Source organism: Ranitomeya imitator, chromosome 2, assembly GCF_032444005.1.
Source record: "Ranitomeya imitator isolate aRanImi1 chromosome 2, aRanImi1.pri, whole genome shotgun sequence".
In the NCBI taxonomy this organism is placed as follows: Eukaryota; Metazoa; Chordata; class Amphibia; order Anura; family Dendrobatidae; genus Ranitomeya; species Ranitomeya imitator.
In genome coordinates this window covers 508,030,443-508,054,489 of record NC_091283.1, presented here as the reverse complement: position 1 = coordinate 508,054,489, position 24,047 = coordinate 508,030,443, and the positions used below count along the sequence as shown (strand labels likewise).

The window sequence follows — 24,047 nt, the reverse complement described above, 5'->3', positions numbered from 1 at the left end:
ACCACACATAATCCCGCCCCCACCACATCACCACAGATAATCCCGCCCCCCACATCACCACACATAATCCTGCCCCCCCACCCCATCACCACACATAACCCCCCCAGCACATCACCACACATAATCCCGCTCCCCCAACACATCACCACACATAATCCCGCCCCCAACACCACACATAATCCCGCCCTCCATTACCACACATAATTCCGCCCCCCTACCACATCACCACACATAATCCCCCCACCACATCACCACACATAATCCCGCCTCCCACCACACCCACATTACCACACATAATCCCGCCCCAATGCCACATCACCACACATAATCCCCCCCACCACATCACCACACATAATCCCGCCCCCAACACATCACCACACATAATCCTGCCCCCCAACACATCACCACACCACACATAATCCCCCCCTACCACATCACCACACATAATCCCGCACCCCACATCACCACACATAATCCCGCCCCTCACCAAATCACCACACATAATCCCACCCCCTACCACATCACCACACATAATCCCACTCCCCCACCACATCACCACAGATAATCCTGCCCCCACCACATCACCACACATAATCCCGCCCCCCACCACGCTACCACACAAAATCTCGTCCCCCCACCACATCACCACACATAATCCTGCCCCCCCACCACCACACATAATCCAGGCAGCCCCCCACCACATCACCACACATAATCCCGCCCCACCACATCACCACACATAATTCCACCCCCCACCACACTACCACACATAATCTCGCCTCCCACCACATTACCACACATAATCCCACCCCCATCACACATAACCCTGCCTCCCATCACATCAACACACATAATCCAGCCCCCACCACCACATTACCACACATAATCTCACCCCCCCACATCACCACACATAATCCTGCCCCCCACCACATCACCACACATAATCCCGCCCCCCCACCACATCACCACACATAATCCCGCCCCCAACATTACCACAAATAATCCCACCCTGAACCACATTACCACACATAATCCCACCCCCATCACACATAACCCTGCCTCCCATCACATCAACACACATAATCCAGCCCCCACCACCACATTACCACACATAATCTCACCCCCCCACATCACCACACATAATCCTGCCCCCACCACATCACCACACATAATCCCGCCCCCCACCACACTACCACACAAAATCTCACCCCCCCACCACATCACCACACATAATCCTGCCCACCACCACACATAATCCAGGCAGCCCCCCACCACATCACCACACATAATCCCGCCCCCCCCCACATCACCACACATAATCCCCCCACATCACCACACATAATCCCGCCCCCCAACACATCACCACACATAATCCCGCCCCCCAACACCACACATAATCCCGCCTCCATTACTACACATAATCCCACCCCCACCACATTACCACACATAATCCCGCCCCCACCACATCACCACAGATAATCCCGCCCCCCACATCACCACACATAATCCTGCCCCCCCACCCCATCACCACACATAACCCCCCCAGCACATCACCACACATAATCCCGCTCCCCCAACACATCACCACACATAATCACGCCCCCAACACCACACATAATCCCGCCCTCCATTACCACACATAATTCCGCCCCCCTACCACATCACCACACATAATCCCCCCACCACATCACCACACATAATCCCGCCTCCCACCACACCCACATTACCACACATAATCCCGCCCCAATGCCACATCACCACACATAATCCCCCCCACCACATCACCACACATAATCCCGCCCCCAACACATCACCACACATAATCCTGCCCCCCAACACATCACCACACCACACATAATCCCACCCTACCACATCACCATACATAATCCCGCACCCCACATCACCACACATAATCCCGCCCCCCACATCACCACACATAATCCCGCCCCCCTACCACATCACCACACATAATCCCACTCCCCCACCACATCACCACAGATAATCCTGCCCCCACCACATCACCACACATAATCCCGCCCCCCACCACACTACCACACAAAATCTCGCCCCCCCACCACATCACCACACATAATCCTGCCCCCCCACCACCACACATAATCCAGGCAGCCCCCACCACATCACCACACATAATCCCGCCCCCACCACATCACCACACATAATTCCACTCCCCACCACACTACCACACATAATCTCGCCTCCCACCACATTACCACACATAATCCCACCCCCATCACACATAACCCTGCCTCCCATCACATCAACACACGTAATCCAGCCCCCACCACCACATTACCACACATAATCTCACCCCCCCACATCACCACACATAATCCTGCCCCCCACCACATCACCACACATAATCCCGCCCCCCACCACATCACCACACATAATCCCGCCCCCAACATTACCACAAATAATCCCACCCTGAACCACATTACCACACATAATCCCACCCCATCACACATAACCCTGCCTCCATCACATCAACACACATAATCCAGCCCCCACCACCACATTACCACACATAATCTCACCCCCCCACATCACCACACATAATCCTGCCCCCACCACATCACCACACATAATCCCGCCCCCCACCACACTACCACACAAAATCTCGCCCCCCCACCACATCACCACACATAATCCTGCCCACCACCACACATAATCCAGGCAGCCCCCCACCACATCACCACACATAATCCCGCCCCCACCACATCACCACACAAAATCTCGCCCCCCCACCACATCACCACACATAATCCTGCCCCCCCACCACCACACATAATCCAGGCAGCCCCCCACCACATCACCACACATAATCCCGCCCCCCCACATCACCACACATAATCCCCCCACATCACCACACATAATCCCGCCCCCAACACATCACCACACATAATCCCGCCCCCCAACACCACACATAATCCCGCCTCCATTACTACACATAATCCCACCCCCACCACATTACCACACATAATCCCGCCCCCCACCACATCACCACAGATAATCCCGCCCCCCACATCACCACACATAATCCTGCCCCCCCACCCCATCACCACACATAACGCCCCCAGCACATCACCACACATAATCCCGCTCCCCCAACACATCACCACACATAATCCCGCCCCCAACACCACACGTAATCCCGCCCTCCATTACCACACATAATTCCGCCCCCCTACCACATCACCACACATAATCCCCCCACCACATCACCACACATAATCCCGCCTCCCACCACACCCACATTACCACACATAATCCCGCCCCAATGCCACATCACCACACATAATCCCCCCCACCACATCACCACACATAATCCCGCCCCCAACACATCACCACACATAATCCTGCCCCCCAAAACATCACCACACCACACATAATCCCCCCTACCACATCACCACACATAATCCCGCACCCCACATCACCACACATAATCCTGCCCCCCACCACATCACCACACATAATCCCGCCCCCCTACCACATCACCACACATAATCCCGCCCCTACCACATCACCACAGATAATCCTGCCCCCACCACATCACCACACATAATCCCGCCCCCCACCACACTACCACACAAAATCTCGCCCCCCACCACATCACCACACATAATCCTGCCCCCTCACCACCACACATAATCCAGGCAGCCCCCCACCACATCACCACACATAATCCCGCCCCCACCACATCACCACACATAATTCCACCCCCCACCACACTACCACACATAATCTCGCCTCCCACCACATTACCACACATAATCCCACCCCCATCACACATAACCCTGCCTCCCATCACATCAACACACATAATCCAGCCCCCACCACGACATTACCACACATAATCTCACCCCCCCACATCACCACACATAATCCTGCCCCCCACCACATCACCACACATAATCCCGCCCCCCACCACATCACCACACATAATCCCGCCCCCAACAACATTACCACAAATAATCCCACCCTGAACCACATTACCACACATAATCCCGCCCCCACCACATTACCACAGATAATCCTACCCCCCACCACATTACCACACATAATCCCACCCCCAACCACATCACCACACATAATCCCGCCTCCCCACCACATCACCACACATAATCCTGCCCCCCCACCACATTACCACACATAATCCCGCTCCCCACCACATTACCACAGATAATCCTACCCCCACCACATTACCACACATAATCCCACCCCCCACCACATTACCACACATAATCCCGCCTCCCCACCACATCACCACACATAATTCCGCCCCACCACATCACCACACATAATCCCGCTCCCCCACCCCATTACCACACATAATCCTGCCCCCCCACCCCATTACCACACATAATCTTGTTCCCCCACCACATCACCACACATAATCCCTCCCCCCACCACATCACCACACATAATCCCGCCCCCCCACCACATCACCAAACATAATCCCGCCCCCCACCACATCACCAAACATAATCCCGCCCCCCCACCACATTACCACAGATAATCCCTCCCCCCCACCACATTACCACACATAATCCCTCCCCCCCACCACATTACCACACATAATCCCACCCCCCACATTACCACACAAGGCTCCATCCCCAAAACATTACCACACGAGGCTCCGTTCCCCCGCATTACCACACGAGGCTCCGTCCACACACATTACCACACGAGGCTCCGTCCCCACAGTGTTATTAACTTCATTTTAAGTTAATTTACTACCTGCGTAAGCGCTATTGAATGTTGTAATTATTTACTTTACCTTAATCACCAGCAGCGTTAATTAGATAGCAATGAGCGTGCCGAGCGTTAGCTGGCTGGAAAAAGCTAGTATGATTATAAATACTAACTGCTAGTGTTGACAGTCACTGGGCAGTTGCCTATCTACAGTTAGGTTCATATATATTTTGACAGAGACAACATTTTTCTAATTTTGGTTATAGAAATTACCACATTGAATTTTAAACAAAACAGTTCAGATGCAGTTGAAGTTCAGACTTTCAGCTTTCATTTGAGGGTATCCACATTAAAATTGGATGAAGGGTTTAGGAGTTTTAGCTTCTTAACATGTGCAACCCTGTTGGTAAAGGGACCAAAAGTAATTGGACAGATTAAATAATTTTAAATAAAGTGTCCATTTTTAGTACTTGGTTGAAAATCCTTTGCTGGCAATGACTGTCTGAAGTCTTGAACTCATGGACATCACCAGACGCTGTGTTTCCTCCTTTTTGATGCTCTGCCAGGCCTTCACTTCGGTGGTTTTCAGTTGCTGTTTGTTCGTGGGCCTTTCTGTCTGAAGTTTAGTCTTTAACAAGTGAAATGCATGCTCAATTGGGTTGAGATCAGATGACTGACTTGGCCATTCAAGAATATTCCACTTCTTTGCTTTAATAAACTCCTGGGTTGCTTTGGCTTTATGTTTTGGGTCATTGTCCATCTGTAGTATGAAACGACGACCAATCAGTTTGGCTACATTTGGTTGGATCTGAGCACTCAGTATGTCTCTGAATACCTCAGAATTCATTCGGCTGCTTCTGTCCTGTGTCACATCATCAATAAACACTAGTGACCCAGTGCCACTGGCAGCCACGCATGCCCAAGCCATCACACTGCCTCCGCCGTGTTTTACAGATGATGTGGTATGCTTTGGATCATGAGCTGTACCACGCCTTCGCCATACTTTTCTCTTTCCATCATTCTGGTAGAGGTTGATCCTTGGTTTCATCTGTTCAAAGAATGTTCTTCCAGAACTGTGCTGGCTTTTTTAGATGTTTTTAGCAAAGCCCAGTCTAGCCTTTTTATTCTTGATGCTTATGAGTGGCTTGCACCATGCAGTGAACACTCTGTATTTACTTTCATGCAGTCTTCTCTTTATGGTAGATTTGGATATTGATAGGCCGACCTCATGGTGAGTGTTGTTCACTTGGTTGGCTGTAGTGAAGGGGTTTCTCTTCACCATGGAGATTATTCTGCGATCATCTACCACTGTTGTCTTCCATGGGTGCCCAGGTCTTTTTGCATTGATGAGTTCACCAGTGCTTTCTTTCTTTCTCAGGATGTACCAAACTGTAGATTTTGCCACTCCTAATATTGTAGCAATTTCTCGGATGGGTTTTTTCTGTTTTCGCAGCTTAAGGATGGCTTCTTTCACCTGCATGGAGAGCTCTTTTGACCGCATGTTTACTTCACAGCAAAACCTTCCAAATGCATGCACCACACCTCAAATCAACTCCAAGCCTTTTATCTGCTTAATTGAGAATGACATAACGAAGGGATTACCCACACCTGTCCATGAAATAGCCTTGGAGTCAATTGTCCAATTACTTTTGGTCCCTTTAAAAACAGGGTGGCACATGTTAAGGAGCTGAAGCTCCTAAACCCTTCATCCAAATTTAATGTGGATACCCTCAAATGAAAGCTGAAAGTCTGAACTTCAACTGCATCTGAATTGTTTTGTTTAAAATTCATTGTGGTAATTTCTATAACCAAAATTAGAAAAATGTTGTCTCTGTCCAAATATATATGGACCTAACTGTATATATATATGCCCTGAATTTCAGCTGTCCCTCCATGCGTCCCATGCACTTTTGTGCGGCACATATACACTTTTTTTGTTTTTTTTTGTTCCCCTTGCCTTTAAATTGTATGTTTCAATAAATTGATTTAACCCTTTGTACTACACCCTGGACTCTGCGATTTGTCTTTTGTTTTCATGTTCATTGTGTCAGTGTGTGGAAATCATCATCCGAGTGCAGTCCGATGATTTACATGTACTTATTGATTTGTATGGCTGAGTGCGATCCGAATATTGGATCAAGCTCGGATATGCTGTGATTTTTTTTCCTCGGACTGGCTTGGTATCAGGAAAAAAATCGTACATGTGCATGGTCCTATAGAATAGGGGTCCCCAACTCCAGTCCTCAAGGCCCACCAACAGGTCATGTTTTCAGGATTTCCTTTGCATTGCACAGGTGATGCAATTATTACCTGGGCAAGACTAAGGAAATCCTGAAAACATGACCTGTTGGTGGGCCTTGAGGACTGGAGTTGGGGACCCCTGCTATAGAATAACATAAGTCCCAGTGCGATCCAATGCTTTGTCAGATTGCACTCGGATGGAAAATACAGTGGCGTGAGCGAGATCTTAAGCATACTTGAGAAAGACCTATGTTTCATAAAGAAATCGAGACTGTCTAACTTTTTGCATTTGTAAATCTTGGAGTAGTCACCTTGGCACCTGCCATTTCGTGAACTATGTCTGTTTAGGCAACACAAATCATGTGACAGGTTCTCTTTAATGTGAAAATGTAATGTCCATTGTAATGGCAATATTTTTATTTTAGCAAAAATAAAGTAATGTTTAAATGGTTGTGTGAATAACTACAACTGCTAGTACAGCAGGGTATCTTAGAGCTAATGGGGAAGTTCTGAAATCATTTTCGAATTTTCACTGGGCAGCAGATTTATATTGGATTTCTTGTGATGTCGAAGCCCTCTACCAGTATATCACTCAGGATCGAGCCATAGAGCGAGTGACTTTAATCTAGTGAGGTATAGCAATTATTCTGCTGAAATGAAAGAATCCATTGTAATTGTTAGACGTCATCTACTCAAGCCAATTATTTTAATTTTAACAATGAGTTGTTGTCCTGCCGGCAGAAGTAGCCATAATGGATTCGAAGTTCTCCCTCTTCCTCACCCTGGTGGGAGGGGAACTTTGTATCCATAGAGTATAACCCATATTTCTCATCTATTATATGGTATGGCCAATTTATAGACATGTATGTCGAGGTAAAAATGAGGAATTAATCCAATTTAAATAATATTTGAATCTAAAATATATGGGTTCCATACACAAAGATACAGTCAATTTTCTGGACTTAACCTTCTATAGTGATCAGGATGCAGGTCAAGAAAAGATATCTAATTTTTATAAACCACTAGATAGTTCTATTCTAAGGATATCATTATTAAATTATATTCCAGAAATACATCAAAGGTAGAAACGACTGTACACACAATGCAATGTTAAGAAATAGATTACCGGTACGTAAAAAAGGCCATGGCAAGTAGATGCTCCAAAAAGCATCCAAGATAGTTAATGATAAATCTCTAGAATCAGGACTTTTTCCAACAAATTGTTTTTTTTTTCCACTGTGTAGAACAAAAGCTAGGCTCTGTCCACATGTCCAGTAGTTATTTTTGTTTTCGGATGACAAAAATATAAATTAAATTACTGTATTTAGTACGATACGTTCATTTGAATGGGGACGAAAACCTTTTAAAATGTCTTTTATTTGACTGCAATCCAACTACAATCCTTTTTTTCTTTTTTTAGTTGGATTAAAAAAAAAATAGTCTGCACAGCTTTTTGGCCTGCCACAAAAAAAAAGGGTAACAGTTGGATCCAGGTTATTTTTAACATTAATGTCTATGGGAAACGGTTCATAACAAATGATCATCCATTATGTCATCTATTAACGGATCCATTAAAACACTGCACATGCCCAAAACATGGGGTGCAGAGACAGCTGTAGCAAAAAATGGACCTGTTGGCAATGGGACAAAAATGGACATAAAACTAACATAAAAAGACAGTTTTATTGGTGCAAATCACCCAAGAATTCTGGCATATTTAGCTTGATAAATCTTTTCCAATATTTTGAGGAAAGTGAGAAAAATAGACTTTAGGTTGTTCATTAAAGGTTATCCCACACATCATTTATGTTATCGAATATATACACTGCAATGTTACATACAAAGGATGTAGAGGAAGAAAATTTAAAAAAAAATGTATACTCAATAAAGAGTGATTTTTTTACATTTTGAGGTGCTAGACTATTTCCCCATTGAAGGTTACAGAGTTGTCTTTATTGATAAAAAAAGGGTTGTCCTAATGAGAATTGCCCTATGAGATGTTCCATACAATAAGTAACTGACACCAAGGGTGTAATTACAATGGGTGCATGGGTCTATTTTGGCTCATATGAAAAAACTGATCTTAATAAAGGGAACCTGTCAGCAGTAGGATCAACCCTACTAAGCCATCTATATGGGAATGGGATGTAGGTAAGAAGAAGCTGAAGAAAAGGATACCATGATATTGGAGCGCCCCCAGACACAGGGTCACAGGTTACTCGGTACCGGTCCTCTGTCTCAATTCTGGGGTTGTCACGGTGGCTGGACCCGGTCCGTGACCCTACTAAGGGGCGTCCAATAAAAGGAGTGATGGTAGTTTGTCAAGGGTTCGTGACGCCACCTGTGGTGTTCAGTCAGGGCAACCGACGCTGCTTAGGGGTCCGCTGGGGTGATGGAATGGCAGCTAGATGGAATACCTTCCCACAGGTGAAGTATATCCCCAGGGCTTACCAGTAGTGTAGGTGGCGATGGTGTGAGGCGCAGTTAATAACGATGACACAGGGTTGCAGTCTCTTTACCTTTTACTGAAGACTTCGGGATCCTCAATCCAGAGCACCGTTAACAGGGCTGTCTGAGACCGGCCGGTCCAAAGGCACATCCAGAGTTCCCTTTGCATGTGGAAATCAGTGCCTACCACTAGCGCCTGTGTGTTGTAGTTCTTCCCTGCTGAGCATTCGGGATAGTCCTCACAACTTCTGTTCTCGTTCTTTCTCTCTCTCTCTTCGTCCCCCAAGTTATCTGGATAGGATGCACCCGTTTGACGGGAAGGCTTGGAGCTATTCTGGGACCCTAGAGACGCCCCTCTCCACGCTTGCCCTCTATGTCTGCTTAGGTGATGAATGGTAGACAGCCAACCTATAATTAACTGTCCTGCGGTATTTGAAGTAAGGCATAGAGTCAGTTACTTCCTCGGTGTTCCGGTCACCGGCTACGCGCCTCAGTAGGATGTTGCCGTTCTCGGGGCACGACTCCTACTGGCTCTCCTTTGTGCTTGATCTCATTTCTCACTTTCCACAATATCCTTCTCTTCTTGTCCTTTCTTAGGATACCGCCGCAAGGTAGTGCAGGCGCGGTTCCGTGCTTTCTATTCATTCTGCTAGGCCCCTGTCAGGAACCCACCCCTGACAGGTCCTCCCTGGATCTCTCCCAGGCTGCGTTCTAACTAACTTCCTATCCGACCCCCAGTTTTACCAGTGTGAGGAGTGGCCTAACACATAGTGCCTTTTGCTCCCCCTAGTGGCCGGAGTGTGAAGTGTAATGTGTGCTGTGATACCTGGTCAGATGAACTCCTTTAGTGCAATCAGACATAACATCACTCCCCTTAGCGGCAGAGCGACATTACTGCAACGACCAGGACTCTGGGGCGCTGCACTCCCCCCGGTTAAATCCAGTACTCCTGGACTGGGAAAAGAAGAACAACAACAGTTATTAGAAAAGGACATCCAAAATTTTGGAATGCTTTAAACAATGTAAACATTATAATGCTTCCCTTTCTGGGAGGTGAGGTCACTTGAACGTTACAAACAGAAACATGTTTAAATATTTTAAATAACATTCTATTCTACAGACTATAAATAATTCCTATTACCCAGCCGGGTGTTCTACTAAGTGCAAATCGTGAACAATAATTTAACTTCTCCTTTAACCCCTTCAAGACCCAGCCTATTTTGACCTTAAAGACCTTGCCGTTTTTTGCAATTCTGACCAGTGTCCCTTTATGAGGTAATAACTCAGGAACGCTTCAACGGATCCTAGCGGTTCTGAGATTGTTTTTTCGTGACATATTGGGCTTCATGTTAGTGGTAAATTTAGGTCAATAAATTCTGCATTTATTTGTGATAAACACGGAAATTTGGCGAAAATTTTGAAAATTTCGCAAATTTTCACATTTTGAATTTTTATTCTGTTAAACCAGAGAGATATGTGACACAAAATAGTTAATAAATAACATTTCCCACATGTTTACTTTACATCAGCACAATTTTGGAAACAAAATTTTTTTTTGTTAGGAAGTTATAAGGGTTAAAATTCGACCAGCGATTTGTCATTTTTACAACGAAATTTACAAAACCATTTTTTTTAGGGACCACCTCACATTTGAAGTCAGTTTGAGGGGTCTATATGGCTGAAAATACCCAAAAGTGACACCATTCTAAAAACTGCACCCCTCAAGGTACTCAAAACCACATTCAAGAAGTTTATTAACCCTTCAGGTGCTTCACAGCAGCAGAAGCAACATGGAAGGAAAAAATGAACATTTAACTTTTTAGTCACAAAAATTATCTTTTAGCAACAATTTTTTTATTTTCCCAATGGTAAAAGGAGAAACTGAACCACGAACGTTGTTGTCCAATTTGTCCTGAGTACGCTGATACCTCATATGTGGGGGTAAACCACTGTTTTGGCGCACGGCAGGGCTTGGAAGGGAAGGAGCGCCATTTGACTTTTTGAATCAAAAATTGGCTCCACTCTTTAGCGGACACCATGTCACGTTTGGAGAGCCCCCGTGTGCCTAAAAATTGGAGCTCCCCCACAAGTGACCCCATTTTGGAAACTAGACGCCCCAAGGAACTTATCTAGATGCATAGTGAGCACTTTGAACCCCCAGGTGCTTCACAAATTGATCCGTAAAAATGAAAAAGTACTTTTTTTTCACAAAAAAATTCTTTTAGCCTCAATTTTTTCATTTTCACATGGGTAACAGGATAAAATGGATCCTAAAATGTGTTGGGCAATTTCTCCTGAGTAAACCAATACCTCACATGTGGAGGTAAACCACTGTTTGGGCACATGGTAAGGCTCGGAAGGGAAGGAGCGCCATTTGACTTTTTGAATGAAAAATTATTTCCATCGTTAGCAGACACCATGTCGCGTTTGGATAGCTCCTGTGTGCCTAAACATTGGCGCTCCCCCACAAGTGACCCCATTTTGGAAACTAGACCCCCCAAGGAACTAATTTAGATGCCTAGTGAGTACTTTAAACCCTCAGGTGCTTCACAAATTGATCTGTAAAAATGAAAAAGTAATTTTTTTTCACAAAAAAATTCTTTTCGCCTCAATTTTTTCATTTTCACATGGGCAGTAGGATAAAATGGATCATAAAATTTGTTGGGCAATTTCTCCCGAGTACGCCGATACCTCATATGTGGGGGTAAACCACTGTTTGGGCACTCGGCAGGGCTCGGAAGAGAAGGCGCGCCATTTGATTTTTTGAATGGAAAATTAGCTCCAATTGTTAGCGGACACCATGTCGCGTTTGGAGAGCCCCTGTGTGCCTAAACATTGGAGCTCCCCCACAAGTGACCCCATTTTGGAAACTAGACCCCCCAAGGAACTTATCTAGATGCATATTGAGCACTTTAAACCCCCAGGTGCTTCACAGAAGTTTATAACGCAGAGCCATGAAAATAAAAAATAATTTTTCTTTCCTCAAAAATGATTTTTTAGCCTGGAATTTCCTATTTTGCCAAAGATAATAGGAGAAATTGGACCCCAAATATTGTTGTCCAGTTTGTCCTGAGTACGCTGATACCCCATATGTGGGGGTAAACCACTGTTTGGGCGCACGGCAGGGCTCGGAAGGGATGGCACGCCATTTGGCTTTTTAAATGGAAAATTAGCTCCAATCATTAGCGGACACCATGTCACGTTTGGAGAGCCCCTGTGTGCCTAAACATTGGAGATCCCCCAGAAATGACACCATTTTAGAAACTAGACCCCCAAAGGAACTAATCTAGATGTGTGGTGAGGACTTTGAACCCCCAAGTGCTTCACAGAAGTTTATAACGCAGAGCCATGAAAATAAAAAAAAAAATTATTTTCTCAAAAATGATCTTTTAGCCTGCAATTTTTTATTTTCCCAAGGGTAACAGGAGAAATTTGACCCCAAAAGTTGTTGTCCAGTTTCTCCTGAGTACGCTGATACCCCATATGTGGGGGTAAATCACTGTTTGGGCACATGCCGGGGCTCGGAAGTGAAGTAGTGACGTTTTGAAATGCAGACTTTGATGGAATGCTCTGTGGGCGTCACGTTGCGTTTGCAGAGCCCCTGATGTGGCTTAACAGTAGAAACCCCCCACAAGTGACCCCATTTTGGAAACTAGACCCCCAAAGGAACTTATCTAGATGTGTGGTGAGCACTTTGAACCCCCAAGTGCTTCATAGAAGTTTATAATGCAGAGCCGTGAAAATAATAAATACGTTTTCTTTCCTCAAAAATAATTATTTAGCCCAGAATTTTTTAATTTTCCCAAGGGTAACAGGAGAAATTTGACCCCAATATTTGTTGTCCAGTTTCTCCTGAGTACGGTGATACCCCATATGTGGGGGTAAACTACTGTTTGGGCACATGCCGGGGCTTGGAATTGAAGTAGTGACGTTTTGAAATGCAGACTTTGATGGAATGCTCTGCGGGCGTCACGTTGCGTTTGCAGAGCCCCTGATGTGCCTAAACAGTAGAAACCCCCCACAAGTGACCCCATTTTGGAAACTAGACCCTGAAAGGAACTTATCTAGATGTGTGGTGAGCACTTTGAACCCCCAAGTGCTTCATAGAAGTTTATAATGCAGAGCCGTGAAAATAATAAATACGTTTTCTTTCCTCAAAAATAATTATTTAGCCCAGAATTTTTTATTTTCCCAAGGGTTACAGGAGAAATTGGACCCCAATATTTGTTGTCCAGTTTCTCCTGAGTACGGTGATACCCCATATGTGGGGGTAAACTACTGTTTGGGCACATGCCGGGGCTTGGAATTGAAGTAGTGACGTTTTGAAATGCAGACTTTGATGGAATGCTCTGCGGGCGTCACGTTGCGTTTGCAGAGCCCCTGGTGTGCCTAAACAGTAGAAACCCCCCACAAGTGACCCCATTTTAGAAACTAGACCCCCCAAGGAACTTATCTAGATATGTGGTGAGCACTTTGAACCCCCAAGTGCTTCACAGACGTTTACAACGCAGAGCCGTGAAAATAAAAAATCATTTTTCTTTCCTCAAAAATTATGTTTTAGCAAGCATTTTTTTAGATTCACAAGGGTAACAGGAGAAATTGGACCCCAGTAATTGTTGCGCAGTTTGTCCTGAGTATGCTGGTACCCCATATGTGGGGGTAAACCACTGTTTGGGCACACGTCAGGGCTCGGAAGTGAGGGAGCACCATTTGACTTTTTGAATACGAGATTGGCTGGAATCAATGGTGGCGCCATGTTGCGTTTGGAGACCCCTGATGTGCCTAAACAGTGGTAACCCCTCAATTCTAACTCCAACACTAACCCCAACACACCCCTAACCCTAATCCCAACTGTAGCCATAATCCTAATCACAACCCTAACCCCAACACACCCCTAACCACAACACTAACCCCAACACACCCCTAACCCTAACCACAACCCTAATTCCAACCCTAACCCTAAGGCTATGTGCCCACGTTGCGGATTCGTGTGAGATATTTCCGCACCATTTTTGAAAAATCTGCGGGTAAAAGGCACTGTGTTTTACCTGCGGATTTTCCGCGGATTTCCAGTGTTTTTTGTGCGGATTTCACCTGCGGATTCCTATTGAGGAACAGGTGTAAAACGCTGCGGAATCCGCACAAAGAATTGACATGCTGCGGAAAATACAACGCAGCGTTCCCGCGCGGTATTTTCCGCACCATGGGCACAGCGGATTTGGTTTTTCATATGTTTACATGGTACTGTAAACCTGATGGAACACTGCTGCGAATCCGCAGCCAAATCCGCACCGTGTGCACATAGCCTAATTCTAAAGGTATGTGCACACGCTGCGGAAAACGCTGCGGATCCGCAGCAGTTTCCCATGAGTGTACAGTTCAATGTAAACCTATGGGAAACAAAAATCGCTGTACACATGCTGCGGAAAAACTGCACGGAAACACAGCGGTTTACATTCCGCAGCATGTCACTTCTTTGTGCGGATTCCACAGCGGTTTTACAACTGCTCCAATAGAAAATCGCAATTGTAAAACCGCAGTGAAATGCGCAGAAAAAAACGCGGTAAATCCGCCATAAATCCGCAGCGGTTTAGCACTGCGGATTTATCAAATCCGCAGCGGAAAAATCCGCAGAGGACCAGAATACGTGTGCACATTCCTAACCCTAACCCTAGCCCTAACCCTAGCTCTAACCCTACCCCTAACCCTAACCCTACCCCTAGCCCTACCCCTAACCCTACCCCTAACCCTACCCCTAACCCTAACCCTACCCCTAACCCTAACCCTATTCTAACATTAGTGGAAAAAAAAAAAATTCTTTATTTTTTTATTGTCCCTACCTATGGGGGTGACAAAGGGGGGGGGGGTCATTTATTATTTTTTTTATTTTGATCACTGAGATAGATTATATCTCAGTGATCAAAATGCACTTTGGAACGAATCTGCCGGCCGGCAGATTCGGCGGGCGCACTGCGCATGCGCCCGCCATTTTGGAAGATGGCGGCGCCCGGGAGAAGACGGACGGGACCACGGCTGGATCGGTAAGTATGATAGGGTGGGGGGGACCACGGGGGGGGGGATCGGAGCACGGGGGGGGGGAATCGGAGCGCGGGAGGGGTGGAACGGAGCGCGGGGGGCGTGGAACGGAGCACGGGGGGGCTGGAATGGAGCACGGGGGGGTGGAACGGAGCACGGGGGGGGGGGTGGATCGGAGTGCAGGGGGGGTGATTGGAGCACGGGGGGGTGATTGGAGCACGGGGGGAGCAGACACGAGCACGGGGGGGAGCGGAGCACTGGACGGAGGGGAGCCGGAGCAGTGTACCGGCCAGATCGGGGGGGTGGGGGGGCGATCGGAGGGGTGGGGTGGGGGCACACTAGTATTTCCAGCCATGGCCGATGATATTTCAGCATCGGCCATGGCTGGATTGTAATATTTCACCCGTTATAATGGGTGAAATATTACAAATCGCTCTGATTGGCAGTTTCACTTTCAACAGCCAATCAGAGCGATCGTAGCCACGAGGGGGTGAAGCCACCCCCCCTGGGTTAAACTACCACTCCCCCTGTCCCTGCAGATCGGGTGAAATGGGAGTTAACCCTTTCACCCGATCTGCAGGGACGCGATCTTTCCATGACGCCGCATAGGCGTCATGGGTCGGAATGGCACCGACTTTCATGACGCCTACGTGGCGTCATGGGTCGGGAAGGGGTTAAGGGCGTATAAGCTGAACCCACTAAAGGCTTACTATAAAACACTATGGTACAAGCTAACATTCTCTTTTCTTCTTCAGCTTCACACATGCAGGACCGCCTAGCTACTCGTCTGGGCCTACTGCATCCCTTCTTCTAGGTCCACGGCAAACCATCTCTCTATGGTTCTCAGACTCACTAACCCCTACGGGTTCACTTTCTAGCTCTCTAGCTACATGGCATCTACTTATGCAAACATTATCACTATCTTACTACTTAAGGCATCATTATCAAAAAGCAACAAGTAACATTCCCTTTAAGAGGGGAAAATCAGTATTCTCTGAGGTAGTACAACAATCATCAAGTCACTAAGGAACTGCAAGACTCAAGAAACTTCCACGTCGTCATCTGGAATCGTGTCTTCGCAAAGTCTTCTTCCTTTGTAAAACCAGTAGGGAGCACCTTTAAGAAGGTGCAAAGTATTTACAAACCAGTTCGTGAATCATTCACCATCCATGATTCGGCAGTCTTTTGAAACAATGATAACTTTGTGCAAAAAGAAAAATGTAAAACAATAGGGATCCCGGGTCAACAAAGGGATCCCTTTAAGAAATAAATCCTAGACGGGTTTAAGGCAGCAAAAGCAGGAAACAGTTAACTATGTACATGTTCTGGGCTTCGAGGTTTTATTCCTGCTCCAGTGGTCTCCGCCAGGGCCTGACCGGGCAGGCTGGCCTCGGGGGTCTGGGAAGACTAAAGTCAAAGTCTACCTCCGGCATCATGGGAGTCCAGTAAACGATCCGAGGGACGGCAGCAGCGGCTGCCGCCGCTTCAGCAAGTTCTTCCTCCAAGGACTTGGCAGCGACCAGCACGGAGGTACAGCGCTGGATGTCCCGAGCCCACCAGCCTTGGCCCTTTTGGTATCGGCAGTAGCTTACCGCCTCCCCCGGCATCAGGATGGGACCTTTGCTGTCGCCACGCAGGCCAGCCTCCCCGGCCTCCCGGGTGATGTGGACCCTTATCGTCGATCCGATTTCTTGGATGAAACCTTTTCCTTCCTGGGGCTGGTAAACAATTACCACTCCCCATTTTGGTAGGGACCCATCCAGCAGCTCACCTCGGGCCTCTCGCTCCACGTCTCTGGCAAATTCCGCTATCAGATGCTTCCGATAGTCTCCCCAGGGGAAGGGACCAAGATCCCACTCACGTGATCCCGGGTGTTGACGGTCGGGTCAAAAGTCGACGGAACACCGATCCCCGGTCGGCCGGGACACCGAGCTCTCTCACAGGTGGGGGCTCTGTCGGCGCCATGCCGCTCCTCGGGAGCTGCCATCAGATCTGGTGCAGGTAGCGGAGGTTCCGCGGACGACTCCCCGGGCTCGATCGGTTCCAACAGCGGCATGTCGGTATAATCTACTGGTGACGAGGATCCAGACGGGGCCATCTTTTTCCGTAAGCCTTCCCGGCTCTCCAGCTCCACTCCATCTGAGTCATAGTTTCGTTTCTTCGGTCTCCGCCCGCCATAGAGAATTAGGAGGCGGACCTCGGCTGCTGACGGACACATCCTCAAGACACAGGAATATTTAGACTGGGCGGCCATTGTCGTTCGCGCTCTTCAGCTTGTTCACGCCCACTTCCACGCCCTTCTTCTTCTCCTGCGCCCCTCTTGGCGCTGCAATGGCGGCGGTTTTGGTGGGAATCTTTGCGGCAGTTAACATACAGTCTTTGCAATAAATCACAGTTCAAACACATTTCAATCACAGTTCCAAGGCACACATGACCTGATACTTCAGGCTTAAGTACGATCCTGTTCGTGACGCCAAGTTGGAGCGCCCCCAGGCACAGGGCCACAGGTTACTCGTATCGGTCCTCTGTCTCAATTCTGGGGTTGTCACGGTGGCTGGACCCGGTCCGTGACCCTGCTAAGGGGCGTCCAATAAAAGGAGTGATGGTAGTTTGTCAAGGGTTCGTGACGCCACCTGTGGTGTTCGGTCAGGGCGATCGACGCTGCTTAGGGGTCCGCTGGGGTGATGGAATGGCAGCTAGATGGAATACCTTCCCACAGGTGAAGTATATCCCCAGGGCTTCCCAGTAGTGTAGGTGGCGATGGTGTGAGGCGCAGTTAATAACGAGGACACAGGGTTGCAGTCTCTTTACCTTTTACTGAAGACTTCGGGATCCTCAATCCAGAGCACCGTTAACAGGGCTGTCTGAGACCGGCCGGCCCAAAGGCACATCCAGAGTTCCCTTTGCATGTGGAAATCAGTGCCTACCACTAGCGCCTGTGTGTTGTAGTTCTTCCCTGCTGAGCATTCGGGATAGTCCTCACAACTTCTGTTCTCGTTCTTTCTCTTTCTCTCTCTCTCTCTCTCTTCGTCCCCCAAGTTATCTGGATAGGACGCACCCGTTTGACGGGAAGGCTCGGAGCTATTCTGGGACCCTAGAGACGCTGCTCTCCACGCTTGCCCCCTATGTCTGCTTAGGTGATGTATGGTAGACAGCCAACCTATAATTAACTGTCCTGCGGTATTTGAAGTAAGGCATAGAGTCAGTTACTTCCTCGGTGTTCCGGTCACCGGCTACGCGCCTCAGTGGGATGTTGCCGTTCTCGGGGCATGACTCCTACTGGCTCTCCTTTGTGCTTGATCTCGCTTCTCACTTTCCACAATATCCTTCTCTTCTTGTCCTTTCTTAGGATACCGCCGCAAGGTAGTGCAGGCGCGGTTCCGTTGCTTTCTATTCGTTCTGCTAGGCCCCTGTCAGGAACCCACCCCTGACAGGTCCTCCCTGGATCTCTCCCAGGCTGCGTTCTAACTAACTTCCTATCCGACCTCCAGTTTTACCAGTGTGAGGAGTGGCCTAATACATAGTGCCTTTTGCTCCCCCTAGTGGCCGGAGTGTGAAGTTTAATGTGTGCTGTGATACCTGGTCAGATGAACTCCTTTAGTGCAATCAGACATAACATCACTCCCCTTAGCGGCAGAGCGACATTACTGCAACGACCAGGACTCTGGGGCGCTGCAATATCTGTGATCTGATGTCTTATTCCATAGATATCCACATTTTCTTTATATGTAAATGGGCTGTTAAGATCTATGGGCGGGATATAGATCTCACTGAAAATGTGCTGCCAGAGCTTATTTTAAATTATATGGGGCGTTATGTCCTACATGCCCATATAGACAGTCTGGAAGGGTTGATCCTACTGATAAATTCCCTTTAAAGACTAGAGATAGCTGGGGGCCCTAATGAAGATTTTTGTCAGTGCCCATGAGCTTTTATTTAAGTGACTGATAATATAATGTGCAGGTAATACAAAATATTTCCACGTACTTAGATTGATCTAATGGTTTAGTTCTCAATATAACTGTACGTTATTAGTCTAAATCGTCTTCTAACATCTCCCATTGTGGTTTGCAGCTGTCCAGCGCTTAGTCCAGTCTCACATGCAGTCCCTGGGGTCTCTAAGTGACAGCGATGATGAAAATGACGACAATGAAGAAGAGACAGATGACACTGAAACTGGTACAGAAGAATCCACATCTAATGAACCAGAAGAATGTGTGGACTGTGGTGTGAACTGTGGCGATGGTAAGGTCCTGAGCGCTTCACGTAATAATCTGGTACAGCAGTAATAAATGTCCATTACTCATGAGTTGCTATTTCGCAGGCGATGAGGGCCCACCCAGTAACAATCTAGAAACCCTTCTGAACCATACTTTGCTGGAAGACAGTGCAGACACGATGAATACGACAGTCACACAGAAAGGTATTTGCTATACTATCCCACTTCCATTCTCACAAGTTGTGCGTTATCAAAATGTGCAAAGGTTGCATCTACTGTTTCTCACCAGCCATTGTAGACACCCAGATTAAGGCTAGAATTGTATTAATCTTGAAACGACTATCCACATTATCCTATATAATAATCGGCAGTTGGGACTTCCGGCCCCTGTCCCCGAATCCCATAAGGCACCGCGGCAGTGTCACTTGCGCCTGCGCAAGTGCATGAGTGCATGCAGCGGCACGGCCTGCGGTGCTGACTGTGCACAGGGCCTGTGTCACTGCACACCGGAGAGGGGGAGGGGAGCTGCTCCACGTCATCCTCCCTCCTCATTGTGAGCAGCAGACCTGGGGACTGTCTGGCCGGACTGTGAAGCATGAACCGGCAGGAGACACGGCAAGGCCTGCCCCGTGCTGCCTCCATTGTGTGTCATATCGGCCACTCAGCTCACCCCACATCACAGCAGCCATGGTGCCTGGGCAGCGTTGCCCCCAGATGTGATGTAGGGGGGGGGAGCTAATATTACATGCCGGGTGGCTCAGCGTCTCCTGGGGCAGCTGCTGATCTCCACTACTTTACACCTGCATGGAGCATGTGCCAAGTGGTGGACACAAGTCAGGGCACACACCAACCCATGTGACAAGTCACAGCCAGAAACGGGGACAGCGGATTCTTCCATATAAGAGCCGAGAAACTCATCACTGATTCGATACATAATCTGTAATAAGGTGCCGCATGTGGAGTAGAGGTGTATATAATATATACTCTGTATACAGGGTGATCTACAGCAAGTGTGAGAGTAACCCCGAGCCGTCCGGTCCACCCTGATTATAGCCGATCACTGATCTCTGTACATCTCTATATATATATAATCACCAGTTGGGTCCGGCTGCTGTCTCCGAATCCCATAAGGCACTGCGGCAGTGTCACTTGCACCTGCGCAAAAATACAAAAATGCAGAGGGATGATATAGAACAGATATGTTGGAAAGCACAAACGGTGTGAGACATGTCCGCCGCTCTTGTCAGCACCACTAAGCATACACAGATGTTAATTTCACCGCACTCCCTATGCGATAGCATCGGGCCTATTTCTACTTTTTAATAATATGGAGTTTTTAGATTGCTGTCTTTAACTGTGTTGTCTGGACTTTCTGTATAATTTGCGTGTGTACCTGGATGCAGAATGCTGACAGTATGTAATATACACCCTGTCAGCATTCTGCATGGTGTCCTAGGTATCACACCTAGTTACTGTATGTGAGCAGCCTTCTCCAGATTCTGGAGGAGCTGCTCACTCACTGACTAGAGATTTCCTGTCTGTCAGAGACTGATTGTAACTGCCATCATTCTCTGCCAGAAGAAAAGTCCAGTTCCACTTTCACTAATTTACAAACCGCTCTACAGAACTTAGAGGTGAATTGGAATCCCCTGTCAGACACAATGTTGAGAGGAAGCCCACGAAGATGGAAGATGTGCTGTATGAAATGGTCCACAGCTCAGGAGCAGCCGGAAGACCGGGTAACGGAATGAAGTGGGCCATCTTCGAGAAGCGATCCACCACTACCCAGATAACGGAACAGCCGGAAGAGATGGGAAGATCCATAATGAAGTCCATCACGATGTGCTGCCAGGAAGCTGAAGGAATAGAAAGAGGTAATAGCTGCCCAGAGGGCAGATGTTTAGTGGTCTTGTTGCGGGCACACGAAGGACAGGCTGTGACATATTCCAGGATATCTTTGCCCCATGGTGGGCCACAGGTAGTATTGGGAGATGAGTTGCAGAGTCTTTTTCTGACCAGCGTGACCGGCCAATTTGGAAGAGAGACCCCACTGGAGTACACGCCTCTGGTCCGAAGTGGGTACGAGAGTCTTTCCCTGGGAAAGCCGAGCAAGATTAACTGAGGCTATGGGCACCAACCTGGATGCCTTGATGATGTGCTGCGGTTCTTCCTCAGAATCAGGAGCCAGGAACGCTCTAGAGAGTGCATCGGCTTTAACATTCTTGTCAGCTGGACGAAAATGAAGGACAAAATTAAATCGGGCAAAAAACAAGGCCCAGTGGGCCTGACGGGGATTCAGGCTCTGAGCGGATTGGAGATAAGCAAGGTTTTTATGATCGGTGAAGATGACAACCTGATGGACTGCTCCCTCAAGGAGATGTTGCCACTCTTGCAGAGCCAACGTGATTGCCAACAATTCTCGATTTCCCACAGAATAGTTCCTTTCACAAGTAGTAAAAACCTTTGAGAAAAAAAACACAGGTGACCATACGACCGGTAGACGACTTCTGGGTGAGAACCGCCCCAGCACCTATGGAGGAAGCGACAACCTCAAGCGAGAATTGCTTATCCGAGTCTGGTCGATGGAGAACAGGTGCAAAAGAGAAGGCCTGTTTTAGAGAAACAAAAGCTTCCTCTGCCTCAGGAGTCCAATCCTTGGCGTTTACGCCTTTCCAGGTCAAAGCCAAGATGGGTGCCACTCTGATAGAGAAGTGTGGAGTAAATAGGCGGTAGTAGTTGGCGAATCCCAGGAACCGTTGTATGGCTTTCAGCCCGGATGGACGAGGCCACTTAATGACGGCGGACACCTTATCCGGATCCATCTTCAACCCCGTGGACGAAACTATATAACCGAGTAAGGGCAGAGAGGATTGTTCAAAGAGGCATTTTTCAAATTTGGCATAAAATCTGTTCTCCCTAAGTCTTTGTAAGACCTGACGTACTTGCCTCCGATGTGACGCTATGTCTGCAGAGAAGATCAGGATATCATCCAGGTAAGCCACACCACAAGAATAGAGCAGGTCTCTGAAAATGTCATTTACGAATTCCTGGAAAATTGTGGGTGCATTACTTAGGCCGAACGGCATTACGAGGTATTCGTAGTGTCCATCCCGAGTGTTAAAAGCGATTTTCCACTCGTCTCCTTTTCGAATACGACTCAGGTTGTAGGCTCCTCTGAAATCCAGTTTAGTGAAGATCTTGGCCCCCCTATGAGATGATCATACAGCTCTGAAATAAGAGGTAACGGGTACCTGTTCTTTACCGTGATCAGATTAAGCCCCCTGTAATCGATACAGGGCCGTAGAGATCCGTCTTTTTTCTTCAAGAAAAAGAATCCTGCCCCTGCCGGCGAAGATGACTTCCGGATAAATCCACTGGCCAGGTTCTCCTGGATGTAATCCGACATGGACTGGGTCTCTGCTCAAGAAAGAGGATAGACTCGCCCTCAAGGAGGAGACTTTGTGTGCGGAGCTAGTCTCTCTGCTTCCTTTTTCCCGAAGACATGAGTGAAAGCCTAGTACGAGGAAGGTAGACCCGGGAGGGCAGTAGGCTGGACCAGCGGTGGAACAGGTTGAACAGGAATGATACACCGGTCTGAGCAGGAGTCCACCCAGCTCAGAATCTCTCCCGTTTTCCTATTTAAGACTGGTTCATAAATTCGGAGCCAGGGTAGACCTAAAAGCAAGGGGTTAGACGAACTTGGCAACACATAAAAGCAGATTCTTTCCGAATCCGTTAGACCTACCCGGAGTTCCACTGGCACAGTCTGGAACCGAATGGACTCAGTCAGGGGTTTGCTATCCACGGATGTCACCTGCAACGTATCTGGAAGGCGCTGGACTGGTATCGGTCCACGACCGCCTGCTGAATAAGATTCCCGGCAGCTCCAGAGTCCAGGTGACAGTTCCAAAAAATTTTACCATGCCAAAGGACACGGAGACTGTTATTTGAAGTGGTGGAAAGAAATGATTCTTGCCTAGGGTAGCCTCTCCTACAGACCCTAGGCACTGGAGTTTCCTGATTTCTATGGGCAGGAGCGGATCAAATGCTCAGAACTGCCACAGTAGAAACAGCTCCCATCCTGGCGACGCGCCTCCTGGCAGCGGTTGCCCAAGCTTACTCGATCTACTTCGATAGCCACAGGAGAGGGAGATGAAGTCAGGGAGGCCGCAGGTTTTGGTGTACCAGAAACCAGGTGGTAGGACCCCTTTTCACATTTAATCTCCTTGGAAGTTTCCTGAAACCGAAGGTCAATCCGGAATGCCAAGGAAATCAGGTCATCCAGAGTTGTAGGCCTGTCCCGTCCTGCCAGCTCATCCTTTACTCTTCCTGAAACACCTTCACAGAAGGCGGCCACCAAGGCCTCGTTGTTCCAGGAGAACTAAGACAA

At 47.9% G+C, this 24,047-nt stretch overlaps 1 protein-coding gene across 2 annotated transcripts in view; it reads left to right on the top strand.

Annotated features, from left to right (window-relative positions):
• Positions 1–24,047, top strand: part of PPP1R1B (protein phosphatase 1 regulatory inhibitor subunit 1B) — an 87,102-nt gene that overhangs the window by 59,226 nt on the left and 3,829 nt on the right. For both annotated transcript variants that reach the window (XM_069751663.1, XM_069751664.1), the window contains exons 5-6: positions 19,513–19,683; positions 19,763–19,861. In XM_069751663.1, coding sequence (XP_069607764.1) covers positions 19,513–19,683; positions 19,763–19,861 — 270 coding nt within the window. The remainder of the gene's footprint in view (positions 1–19,512; positions 19,684–19,762; positions 19,862–24,047) is intronic.